Raw genomic sequence first — 13,534 nt, 5'->3', positions numbered from 1 at the left:
CACACTCAAGCTAAAGGGACCTTGGAGAACATTGTGCTTGAAAAAAGGCATGGGTAGGGCAGAGAAAGATTTTTTTGTTGTGGTGATGGTACTGGTTTGAACTAGGACCTACACCTTGAGCCATTTCACCAGCCCTGTTTTGTGTTGGGTATTTTTGAGATAAGTTCTCTCACACTATTTGCCCGGACTGGCTTCAAACCTCCTGATCTCTGTCTCCTGAATAACTGGGGTTACAGGTGTGAGAAAGATTTATTGCACAGCCTGGGGCATACCGTGGGAAGAGGTAGTACTCAGTTCATTGTCAGCCACCTTCCAGGTGCAAACAGAAGCTTTAGTTCTAAATAGTTAGAAATTAGGACAGGGGACAAAAAGTAGGCATAATAAAATAGTCCCAGTTACAGATGTGTTTGGGTGGATCGTTATCTCAGAGCTTGACAGAGCAGAGGAGGCATCTTGCAGGTACGACAATCGGAGCTATTCCAGTAAATGTTTTCACCGTCTTGCCATGTTGATGTTTTCTTGTCTTTGTAAGAAAGGCAGCATGCCCCTCTCTCCTCCATCACACACAGGTAACTAGGAAGGAAGACAAAAAGCGCCACACGGAGAGGCCACATTTCCTTCTTTTTCCTTCTTTATCTTATTTCTTTGGATTTCACTCTAAGATTTTATGGATCAAATGCAGGTGGGAGCCAGGTACAGTGGTGCGTACCTGGGATCCCAGCCACTCGGGAGGCTGAGGCAGGACAATCATGAATTTGAGGCCAGCCTGGGCTGCTTCAAGAGACCTTGTCTCAAAAACAAAACAACACAAAAAGGCAGGTGGGAGTGGGGAGTGTATTTGCCTCCTGAGGACCAGTCAAGAGGCCATGCTTCCGCAGCTTCTGACACCATCCCTCATTTGAAGGCACATTTAACACAGCAGTGTGAACAGACAGCTTTCCCACCAGTTTGTACCTGCACAGAGAATGAGATGTCACTTTGCAGAACATGAATATTAAACTTTGCCCTCAGGGGAGAGAAGGAGAAAGTAAAATAGGTGATTTCATGTTGACTTGCTCTGGGGATAGAAGGCTCTAGTCACCCGGTGGAGAGCCAAGAGGAAGTAAAGTGCCTCACCCCGGGCCGTGTGTCACCATGGCAGCAGCTGGGAGCCACAGCAGAGAATACTGGAGTCAGCAGTCAAAACAGCCATCTTTCCTGAAGAAATTCCTGCCGTGCTGAGGCTCGGGGACCTGGACTGTAACATTGAGGTGGGTCACCACTACATCTCAAGGGGTCTGTGCTGTTTAAATGAAAGCAGGGCCAGGCACCGGTACTCACACCTGTAATCCTAGCTACTCAGGAGGCAGAGATCTGGAGGATGGAGGTTCAAAGCCAGCCCAGGAAAACAGTTTGCAAGACCCTATCTTAAAAATATCCAACACACACACAAAGGGCTGGTGGAGTGGCTCAAGTGGTAAAGCCTCTGTCTAACAAGCGTGAGGCCCTGAGTTTAAACCCCAGTGCCTCCCCTGCCCCCAGAAATGAAAATATGTACAAAGGCACTTTGTGAACCAGAACATTCTCTGTAAATAAGAGTCTTACTGGCATAAAACCATGAAGCCAGCTAGCCACACTGGCCGTTCATATCTGAAAGCCTATTGTGTCCTCCTCTGACTTGGAACCATTTTTGGGGCCCAACCCGAACAGCCTGCACAGAAAGTCAATTGTGGAAAAGATTAAAGGCTACCTGGAGCGTTTCCCAAGTGCCTTTGCTGCACTGGGAAGAGTGGCAGAGAGATTATGCAGTCCCAGGGTGTCAGGCTGGGTGAGTCTGAGCTTTGACCTACCTGCCCTGTCTACCACACCTTTCTTTGTTTTCTTTCCTTCAGTCAAGATCACAGAGGCAGAGTGGGAAGGACTTTTGGGATTAAACAAATCCTTTCCAAGTAGAAAATCTTGTAATTCTAGAATTCTAAATCAGGATGGATGTCAGGCATGATCTTCTTGGGTGGTAGGCATAAGACCATGGGTGTCTATTTTACAAAGGGCAGGAGTTTTACAGGATCTTCAGCTCTGGGGTAGCTTTTCATTACTGTAACAAAATACCTTAGGTAAACAACTTAATAAGGAAGCAGGTTTGTTTTCACTCATCATTTCCGAGGTCTCAGTCCATAGTCACTTAGCTCTGTCACTTCAGGCTGAGATGGCACTGTATATCAAGGTGGGAGTGTGTGGTAGAAGAGGCCTGTTCAGACCATGGTGACTGGGAAGCAGTCACCCGGACAGGATAGGGCCAGGATCCCAATATTCCCTTCAAAGACACATCCTCAATGACCTCATTTTCTTCCATTAACCCTACCTCCTAAAGTTCCACCACTTCTCAATAGCGCCACAGGGTGGGGACCCAGCATTTCACACATGAGCCTTTGGGAGACATTCAGGATCCAAACTACAGCAGACCTTTTGCATTCCCTCCCACAAACTCCACTCACATGCACTGGCCTCCTGGGTTTGAACTTGTCAGGGTCTTTGCTACCCTGGAGACATGGCATCAGTTATTTCTTCTACCAAGCATCTACCTGACTGAGTCCTTTCCAAGCCAGGGTTTTACCCAAACACCATCAGCCCAGAGAGGCCATTCCTGACCCTCATACATGACTTTCTCAGAAGTCTCCCTACTGCATCCCTGCCCACATCAATCTGTAACCAGCAAAGAAACCAGAGGGGACCTAATAAACTGCAAGTCCCTGCGTGCCTCTCCTAGGCTCATGCCTCCTGGTGGCTCCCTCACAGTCAAAGTCAAAGCAAAGTCCACATGTGGGGAGAATGCACTTTCTGGTGGCCTGGTGTCCTTGTGCAGTAATCAGTAGATCCCCTTTCACCTTGAAAAGTACCCTTTGCAATATAAATTATAGGATCCCCCTCCCTGTAATCCCTGACAAGGTTAGCCCTTCATGCTTATAGCACTGATGCTCTCTTATTCTCTCACCTCCTTTAGGACTTTATTCAAAAGTCACTGTCTCATTGAAGCCCTCACTGGTCACCCTATCTCACATTTCAACCCCTCTTCCTAAATCTCTTGTGGCTTTGATTTTCTCCTTCATATTTGTTGGCATCTAATATTTATTATATTCATTTACATATGGTCAGAAAAATGGAACTTCCATTTGGGTAAGCATTTGTATCTGTTCACTTCTGTATCTTCAGTCCCCAGAACACGGCTTGGGCCAAACTATAAATGTCAGTTGAATTCACGGAGAGAAGTCATACTTCTGTAAGTAATGGAGTAAGAGCACAAGTCTAGTCCAGAGCACAGTTTCTGGTCCAGTGTTTCTGCTGTCATGAAATTTTAGCTGGTCTAGTGCTTCTGCCCTTCCTGAGAACACTGTACTGCATGTCTCCTCCACCTCCTCCCTCTGGCTCCATTCTCACCAGCTTGCTTCACATTGCACCTCTTATGACAAGTTACCCTGTCCTAGCTGACATCATCTGGGAGTACTTCCATGACAGTGCTGAGGAAATAGGAACCCCACAGGATCCCAGTTGGGGTGGATCCTCCCCACACCCACCCTTTAGGTCACTTGAAGTCTGGGATCAAGCAACAAGATTTTGTCATTGTGGACCCCCTGTCACCTATCCCGGTACCCACACTCAAAGTCATTGTTGAAGTTGATGCTGATAATCAAACACATCCCAAGGCCTTGGGGAGCTAAAGAACATCAGCTGCTGGTCTGTGTGAAGAACGACCTGTTAAAGGCAACGCTGCCCACTCCTCCTCATTCCCCTCGTGTCACATTATGGACTCTCAGTCTCCGAATGCCTCCATGCATTTGTGAAATTAGAAGCTCTTTTCCCCCATATCCATGAAAATGGGGCTCCATTTTGCCTGTTTTTTTTAACACCTGTCCTTAGATGTGTATCTCTTCATGTATTATAAGCTAAACACAGAACATCTTAGGTTAATTCCTTTGGTTTGGTCACTGGGTCTTTCCTGACTTGGGAAAATGTGCCTGTCTAATGCAAGAATCCCTCCACTATCTCCTTGATACATCACCAAATGGAAGTGACATGGGAAGAAATAGAAGCGGCACAAGGGGTCATTTTTTCTCATTTGCTGCCTTCATCAGTCAGTCAGAAAGCAATGTCAGTCTAGCATGGAAACAGGAGCCTAAAAGCAAGGAAAGATTCTAGACACAAGACCCTGGTCAGGGTACTAGTGGGGAGGAGTATGGGCGCACACTGGGGGCTACCATTTAGATCTTCAAAGGCCTGTGAGTTGAAGGCTTGTCCCCAGCCTGTGATGCTATTGGGAAGTGGAGGAATCTTAAGGAGGTGGGGCCTAGTGGAAGGAAGTTAGGTGATCGAGGGCATGACCTTAAAGGGAAAATCAGGACCCCAGCCCCTTCCTCTCTCTCTCTCTTTTTGTTTCCTGGCTGCCATGAGGTAAGCAGGTATTCCTGACATGATATACTACGCCACCATAGCCCAAACCACTAGGGCCACATGACTGTGGCCTGACACTTCTGAAAACATAAGCCAAAATAAATTGTTTTTCCTTTTAAATTATCTCTCTCAGGCATTTTATCACAATAATGGAAAGCTAACTAATACAATGGGTAAGAGCAGGAAAAATTAGCAGGGACTGTCCAGAAAACAGTGATGGCTGACAGTGACAGTGAGAAGCAAGGACAGGTTACAGATAGGGAACTGAAGACAAGACCGTGTTCCTTACAGAGGATTTTGGACTTTCAGATCTACACAGTAAAACCATTCTGGGTGAGAATTCAAAGCCAAAGCATAGCTGAAAAAAGAGTTTAGAAATCCATCACACCAAACTTCGAAAGGGTTGTTGCTATTTTCAGACGGAGGATGGCTTCCCGAGTTAGACTCAACCAAGGATGTGAGGAAATTTCCTGGCTGCATAAGGCAACTTAAGGATGAGAAATGCCAAATGCAGAAGCTGTGGACACTGTGAGATGAATGGATGTCACATTAGGGAGAAGCCAGTCTTCCTGTGCACCCTATAAGCAGAGGGCAGCAGGGGAAATCTCAGCCTGCAGTCACCAGCTCCATCAGTATCCCCTCCATAAATCCAGATGTTTCCAGGAGAACTTAAATCTAGTGGGAGTTTTTGGAACATCTTTAGTTATATAGCTTTTTTTTTAACCAATAGGTTACCTTTGCACAGAAATGGAAGCTTATTGCTCAGAGTCATAGCTCAGACTTTCCATAAGTTCAGAGCATTTGAATTCCGGTGTTTTGTTGAACTCATCTGAAAACAGTGTCTTTAATTACTTTGGTCTTTCCTCCCTCATACCACAGAATCAGGGCATGAACAAACAAGGCCACAGCCTAGCTTTAAACCTGTTCACTATTCAACTCTGGAAAATGCCTTCAGCACTGCTAAGACTAAAAAGTTTTAGTCAATTAGATTTTTCCGGGGTGGAGGGTTGTTGATGTGAAAGGAAGTCACTGCTTGGGGACAATGATGATTTGCTCCTTGCTGTGGTCACAGCAGCTAGCAAATAGTACGTGTTCAACAATCTGTCAACTGACTCCTTGACCCTTTCTCAATTTTGTGGGGGAGAGAGACAGGAGGAAAGTATTGGCCAGGTTTCCATTACTACGACAAAGGCCTCAGATAATCAGCTTCAAAGGAGGAGGAAAGTTTTATTTTGGTTCATGGTTTCACAGGTGTCATCCATGGTCACTTGGCCCTGTTGCTTTCAGCCTGTGGCGAGGCACATCATCACAGTGGGGAACACAGGGTGGAACAGAATTGTATGCCTCATGGAGCTGAGAAGCAAAAGAGAAGGAGAAGAGGCTAAAGTCCTAATAGACTCTTCAACGACCTCCCCCTCAATGGTCTCACTCCTTGCCACTAGGCCCCACCAGTTCCCAGTAGTGCCACCAGCTGGGGACCAAGCCTTTAACACGTGAACCTTTAGTAAACGCCAAAGTCCAAACTGCAACTGGCAGAAACAGGAAAAAAAACTTGCAAAATATTAGAATTAGAAGCAAATTTAGGGCTCATCTGGCACGTACTCTTAGGAAGCCAGTCTTGGTTACTGTCGTTGTTACAGACCATCCTGAACCACTGGTTTTCAAAATTAGTAACTAGTTTGGGCAGGTTAATGCCTCTGACTTGGCACTAATCATGTCAGCTCTGTTGGCTGGTTTTAGCCAGTTACTCTGAAAAAGAAAAAGAGCTCTTCTCTTTTTTGTGTTGATTTGGATTTGTTTGTTTTAGTTTTATTTTGTTTTTGTGGTCCTTAGGAATTGAACCCAGGACCTCATGCATGCTAGGCCAAGTGCTCTACACTCATTAACACCCACCAGCTCTGTACCTCTTTTGGATATTTAAAAACATATCCTTTGAGATTCACTATAGGGCAATTGTCACAGTGCTGATTTGATTCTTGTTGCTTGGATTTTTTTTGAAATAAGATATCACATCCAGACTGCCCTCACGCTCGCGATTCTCCTGACTGAACCTCCCAAGTGCTGGGATTACAGGCATGTACCATTGTGCCCAACTCTATCTTGATTCTTGTTTGTTCTTTGTTTTTTTTTTCTTTTTTCTGTTATTTTTATTTCTGTCTTAATTTTAATAGCCATTGACTTACTTAGCTATGCAAGGATAAGGAACTAATTAAGCATAATGAGACCTTGGTTAATATAATCCATGTCCCTAGTCCAAAAATGTTGAAGGTGAAACATGAATCAAAATGTTGGATAAGCTAGGCATCTGTGCCTTACACCTATAATCGTGGCTATTCAGAAGGTAGAAATCAGGAGGATCGAGGTTTGGCACCAACCCCAGGCAAAAAATTCACAAGACTCCATCTCAATGGAAAAAAAGTTGAGCACCTGCCATCCCAGCTACAGGGGGAAGCATAAATAGGAAGATCACAGTTCAGGCCAGCCCAGGAAAAAATGAGACCCTATCTTCAAAATAGCCCGAGCATAAAGGGCTGGAGGTGTGGCTTATATGGTAGAGCACCAGCCTAGCAACCACGAAGCCCCACGTTCAAACCCTAGTACCACCAAAATAAAAAAAATGTTGTATAAATAGGCCAGGCATGGGGATACACACCTGTAATCCCAGCTATTGGGGTGGAGATAGGAGGATCGCCATCTCTGGCTGGCTGGCAAAAGCATGAGATCATATCTGAAAAACAAAAAGGACTAGGGGCATAGCTCAAGTGGCAGAGCCCTTGCCTAGTAAGCACGAGACCCTGAGTTCAATCCCAAGTGCCACCAAGGGAAAAAACGTCATATAAATGGCATTCTGGTTAAGGGTATTTCCCCAAATGCAGGTTGTTTTCCTTCCCTGAGCTCTCTTCAGAACAGCCTGGCTGCAGGAGCGGGGCTTTGCCTCCTCATCACAGGTGTCATGGGGCCAGCAGGAAAACTGGCTCAAGCAGTGGTTCATGGAAGCTGGGATCGGCACTTTCTCTGAATTTGACTTGAATTTTTTCTTCACATAATACTTGGGCCTCCAGAAGATTCATTCAGCCAAGCTGACTTACAGCACTAAATGACTAGTTAACCATACCTACTAATCACATAAATATAGTTTATGGAAGATATAAAATGGTTTATGAAATCATTTTGGAACAGTCTTTTCAACTGTAATGGTGCCAGTCCTTAATACCAAGTGACACTGGCAGGAATTAGCCTAAGAATCTTTAATATTCTGATGATTATCAGACAAAATTGTGACTGCAACAAAATGACAGGGCTGCACTTAATTCCTCTTCTTCCATTGCATTTCTTTTATTTTTTTTCCTTTTACATTAAAACATATTTGGTAACACTTCATCCCAGAAGAAGGCTGTGTAAGTTTCCAGTTGCTGTAATTAAGTTAAACCATAAAATTGTTTCCAGATTACCAACCATGAAATGGAAAGACAGTCTTATTTATGAATTTATAAATCAGATAATCTCCCTCAAATGAATTCTGCAACCAGAAATACTTTGATGATTAAATTGGAGGGAGAAAGTTTTCTCATCACCATGTGTCAAAAGAATTTTGTTTTCTTGAAGTGGTTTTGGCAACGATGGTAGAAGGCACATGCGTGATCCGTGCACTGTAAGGTGGTATGTCCACAACACTCAGATCCTTCCATTCCTGGGGAAGGGAGGTGAATTTCTCCCCATCTGCACTCAGACTCAAGAGTTTGAATTCCCTGGGGAGGATGCAGGGAGCAACTGTGTGCCTTGGTAGCTCTGATACATCTTATCTCCTTCCTGGTGGTCCTGCCAGCAACAGACTGGAAGAGGCCACCCTTGGAGCGTTCATGCCCTAAACTCACAGCTGCCAAAAGAAAAATCACACACCCACCTGGATGCCTGGACTAATTCAGGGCTTTTGCTCCAAAACTACGTCCCAGGCAGTTCTACAACTATGTCGATATCAACCCTGAAGAAGAAAGGAGTCAGATGTAATTTGAGAATTGTCTTTCTCTGCATCCTAAAGCCATTGTCTGAGGTGTGGAGGGGTGGGAGTGGGTAGGACCTGACCAAGTACCCACTTAGCCATGGAAGATGCCAAAGGCATGTTTGACATATTTACAGGTAGTAAATATGGCAGCCCAGGCTGTGACATTCTGCAATTCCACTCTGATAAACCAATTGAATCTAATGCCCTTTATCAAGAATCATTGCATACTTGATTTAGGTTTTCCTTCTGCTGCTCTCCTTTGTCAGACAAGGTAATGAAAACTGTTGACCAGGGAAGCAAGGAATCTGAAGGAACACAGGGTTAGCCTCACCAGCATTATGCCCGTGCCACTGTTGGCATCCCAGAGCACCCTCTGCCATTTCCCTCCTGGCGATTCCCACTCATTCTCCACAGCTGTAGACTTGCTGTTTCCTTTGCATTTTTTGCATAGGATGGAGTAAGATGGAACTTGCAGCCTGAATGTACCTCCCGTCTTAGGGTCCTCACTTTGACTTCAAGCACTGCAGTGGACAGAGCCAGCCCCTGTGGGATGAAATGGGGGTTCTGGGCATTTCCAAGGTCATTCACTTCCCAAGAGTTTGTGTGAGTGTGTCTCTCACATGGCAGACAGCATGCTCACCCACTACCGCCATGGCTTCTGGGATGCCATTCTGACTTGGGGTCTATAAAGTTGGGATTTCCAATGGGGTTTTTACTAAGCTGCTTTCCTAATTTCTTACTAATTTTTCTCCTTGACACATTGACCATTTTATGAGAAAGATGAGACTAGCAGCACAGGCATGACTGAGAATGCCTTACTGCTCAGGTTTAGCATCCACTCTATGCCTGGCAACATTTGCACAGTCACTCTGTGAAGATGCCTATCAACACTCACCATCTGAGATGCCTTCTTTTACCCCTTTAGAACAGAGACATCACACCACTAATCCTAAAGTGTTGGTCAGGTATCTTTCTCCCTTTGGTTGACTTACAACCATTAACTATCCAGATGACATGATGAAGGTCCAAGAAACTCAGTTTTGTGTTAGGCCTCCTGATTTTCAACTAAAGAAAATGGTGACATTCTATAGGTAGAAGCCTGTAACTGTAAAACTAAACTTAGCATTTCATGTGGTGTTAGAGGTTATATTTCAGACACAGAACTCAAGGTCTCAACGCTCAAAAATGTTCTTACTTGCCATAATGTTCAGGATACAGATAGGCTATCTGTCAGAGAGTGACCCCAACAAGTTGCTTTTTCCTAAAGAAGGAATAGAACAGTGTTGTTTTTTCTGTTGAGGACCAGATAAAGCAGTTGGTCTTGTGAACAAGAGCCACAGTGTTTGAATGTGCTGTTTGTATCATTATGGCTCACACTAGAGGAACTTGGGACCTCAGTGGTCACCTATCTCACACTCATGCCAGGACACCTGTTTATGGGGTACATGGCCGGTGCATGTAAGTGAGTTCACAGGGGTTCCATGAAAAGCCACCCTTTCTTAGTCACATATGTTGCTTTTATAACGTTACAGTGAAATGCCTGGTGTTGCATCAGATGGCCTTGGAGAGAGAAGTTCTGCGTCTGTCTACAGTCAATAAAGAGAGGGATTTTTAAATGAATGTCTTGAGATGATCGAGTGATTAAGGGCGTTCATTTTCTTACTTGATCTTATAAAATCCTCCAGGCTAGGACATTAGATCGAGCATCATCTATTCCCAGACACACATTGATTTCAATCACATTTTCCATAGTCTTGGTAAGAGATATTTGTGTTGCCCTTGGGCTATGGAACAAATAAATACACATACAACAAGCATCTCTGTCACTCACACCAAGACCAGGCTGCAGTCTCCCTGCTGAGCAGAACAGCTTAGCAGTGCACAGGATTGTGTAATGCCTGCCCCAGGAAAGGAGCTCTTTGTGCAAAGTAAAACAACAAAGCGGCGCAGGAAGGCTCAGAAATACATGGTGTATATAACAGACGATTTTCAAGAAAGATGTCTTCCTTTCCCAGGAGTCCCCTACTGATCTGTGCAGTGTCTTTCTCATGAGGCCACTGGCTTAACATTCAACCCTGATCATCCACTCCTGGCCTCAGCCGAAGATTTGTGGTCTGTGCAGGTGTCCCAGCTGGGTTGGGATGAACCTTGGTGGCCTACAAGGTGGTGTCTTTTTATAAGCCTCAGGTGGACCCTTCACCTAGCAGCACCAGTCTGAAAGTCAACAGTCCTTTAACAAACACCCACTTCTCTTGTTTTCCAGAGAGAGGATGCAAGCCATGGAGAAGCAGATTGCCAGTCTAACTGGCCTTGTGCAGTCTGCACTTTTTAAAGGGTCCATGACAAGTGGTAGCAAAGAGGTATCTAGGTAAAAAGAAGCAAGCCCATTAATCAAAAAATAATCCAACCTGTCTGTCTTTAATCATTAAGATCATTCATTCATTCAAATTCCTTTCCTCGTAATCATTTCAAGGCTGAAAAGATTCACATCTCTATGAATCATGGGGGTGGTTGGGTTTTTGCTTTGTTTTTGTATTTTTTTTTTAACTTCTGGTAATTCTTGGACAAAGGTAACACTTTGGCCCAAGAAGGATAATTGGGCTTCCCAGTGCATGTGGCTTCAGGGACCACTCACTGCTCAGTGCCTGCAACCACCATCCATGTGTGTTCACATCCACCACCATCTGAAAGTCAGATGTGTACCTGGCTACACACTCCCCAATGTCAAGTGCACACCTGGGAGGCCTCTTCCATCTCCACCAGTCATGGTGCCTCATTGCTTAATCGCATCACTGCTAATTGCTTCAGCTAGTGAAGGGAAGGGGCAGAAAAAGCTAAAGGCATTTTGGAAACTGGTTAACTGACTCTCTTTTTCTTTTATTTAGCGAAAAAATGACGAAGGCCACAGCCAGCAGGAACCACACAGACAGTGGAGGTAAGTAAGAGTGCTTGGGAGCTCTAGGAAGCCTGCGGGCTGGTTCAGAGGTCCTCAACCTTTCTCAGAGTCACCAGTTTGGTATCATTTCACAGGATTCTGTGATAACTCCCTGCCCTGCTCCAACTTCCTGCTAATGATGAAATTCCAGATTTAGTCATTAATTTTGGGGTGATGAATTGTTCTCCCCCTCAGTCTTCATTCATTCCTTTATGTAGCCATAGACCTGAGACATATAGGATGGAGGGGCACTGGATACAATGGCCATAAGACACAGAGTTGACTGCCTGCAACTTAGAATACATGGGGAAGTTGAATATGGGACCAGTAATTTTATGTGTGTTGAGTGTCAAGAAATGCAGAATATGCCTAGTGCAGTGGCTCACATCTGTAATCCCAACCACTCAGGAGATGGAAATTCGGAGGATCATGGTTCCAGGCCAGCCCTAGCAAAAAGTTAGTGAGACTTCCTTCTCAGCCAACAAGCCAGACAGATATGGCAGCTCACACCTGTAATCCCAGCTAGGAGGGAGGCATAGATAGGAGAATTGTGGTCCAGTAATAAAGCGAAACCCTATTTCAAAAATAACCAAGAAAAAAGGGCTGGTGGAGTGGCTCAAGTGGAAGCACACTTGCCTAGCACTGTGAGGCCCTGAGTTCAAACCCCAGTAACACCACCAGCACCGACAACACAACAAAAAAAGTACAGGATACATGTTTAGCCAGCAGGACGAGCCTACACTGAGAGCTCCCCTTGGGAGATAACACAAGGTGTGAAGGTGAAAGGGAAGAGGAGCCATGCAGGTTGAGGGACTTAGATATTACTCCAAGTGCAAGTAAAGCCTTTGGAAGCTTCTGTGTTGGGGAAGAATGTCCCAGCTGCAGTGTGGAGATGGAAGAAAGGGACAAGAACCAATGAGGAGTGACCAATAGTCCAGGTGGGAGAAGAAGAAAGACTGCTTGGACCAGGGCCTGCTTTGTAAACACCAGCATTCCCCTAGAAGGGGTCTGGTTCTATCACCAGTGGCCTTTTGTAGGAGGCAGGTGTGTGTGAGGACAGCCTTAATCCATGGTCCCCAGGCAGGCTTTTCTCAAGAAGTGAAGTTTTCCCTCCTATCAGCATAGAAACGGTAATCAAGAATTCACTCAGATGCTGGTGGTACACAAGAGCACGCTGTAAGGAGGGCAAAACCCCAAATTTGGGAAAGCTGCATGTACTAGTTTTCTGCAGCACTGTGGAGGGGGAAGAATTTGGGACTTTGGTTGAAGCCACTTCTGACCTGATCCCGCCCTTGCTGAACACAGTTAGGTTCTATAGCCAGCCAGGCTGATTCTCCAATGCTTTGCCCAGAAATCCATCAGCAGCCTTGAATGAAGCTGGAGAATTATTTCGTAGAAATTGCTAAGTTTGTTCAGAGCTATTGCTAATTTGTTCTGGAGATATTTATTTATTCATTTATTTTCTTATTTATTATGAATGTGGAGTGTGGGGGAACCACTAACTGCTAAAACCTTCCATCTCTCTGGAATCCATTCTAGAAATGATTCATGTCTGACACCATTGTTTTGATCAAATGTACATGCTGTGACATACTAAAAAGCATTTGATGACAACTTCCCATGTGCCAAGCACTGTGCTTGGGGCTTTCCATGTAATAACCCATTGCTCCTGACCTCAGCCTCAAAGGACAGCTATAATTTTCATTCCCAAGTTCCAGACAAGGAAACAGAACACACATCCATGTGACTCATGTCAACATAATCCAAGTACCTGCCATTTTGTCTTATTCTTTTATGTTAAGATACCCCAGTCCTTGAAACACGTGTAAGTGGTTTCATATCTTTATTTTGAAAGATTTTATAAATGTCTTTTTTGAGGAAGACAAAAGGAGCAAGTGTAACTTCCTTGGATATATTTCCTAAAGTGGGATCAGTAAATCCAAAGAGATAAACAGTGGTGCCAGCAACCCGCTGGGAGCTTTTATTTCTGAAAGGCTCAGCTGATCTGCAGTGACACCAATGAGCTGGTTCTTGTCCCCATGTCTCTGCTGATCTGGTCTTTCTCCTTCCAGCTATCAGAGCTAGATGTTGTCCACAGATCTTTATTGCCTAGCAGCCTTACACAGCACACAAAATATATCAATTCTTCCAGAATCCTAAGAAGCAACCTA

At 44.8% G+C, this 13,534-nt stretch overlaps 1 protein-coding gene across 24 annotated transcripts in view; it reads left to right on the top strand.

Annotated features, from left to right (window-relative positions):
* Positions 1 to 13,534, top strand: part of Kiaa1217 (KIAA1217 ortholog) — a 444,456-nt gene that overhangs the window by 392,737 nt on the left and 38,185 nt on the right. For 18 of the 24 annotated variants that reach the window (XM_074056502.1, XM_074056503.1, XM_074056504.1 and 15 more), the window contains 2 exons: positions 10,692 to 10,796; positions 11,314 to 11,363. In XM_074056502.1, the coding sequence (XP_073912603.1) occupies positions 10,692 to 10,796; positions 11,314 to 11,363 (155 nt within the window). The remainder of the gene's footprint in view (positions 1 to 10,691; positions 10,797 to 11,313; positions 11,364 to 13,534) is intronic. The other 6 variants (XM_074056507.1, XM_074056508.1, XM_074056521.1 and 3 more) reach the window with 1 other exon arrangement.

Source organism: Castor canadensis, chromosome 15 (assembly GCF_047511655.1).
Source record: "Castor canadensis chromosome 15, mCasCan1.hap1v2, whole genome shotgun sequence".
NCBI lineage: Eukaryota > Metazoa > Chordata > Mammalia > Rodentia > Castoridae > Castor > Castor canadensis.
The sequence above is the reverse complement of the archived record's forward strand: the minus strand, read 5'-3'. Positions and strand labels throughout refer to the sequence as shown.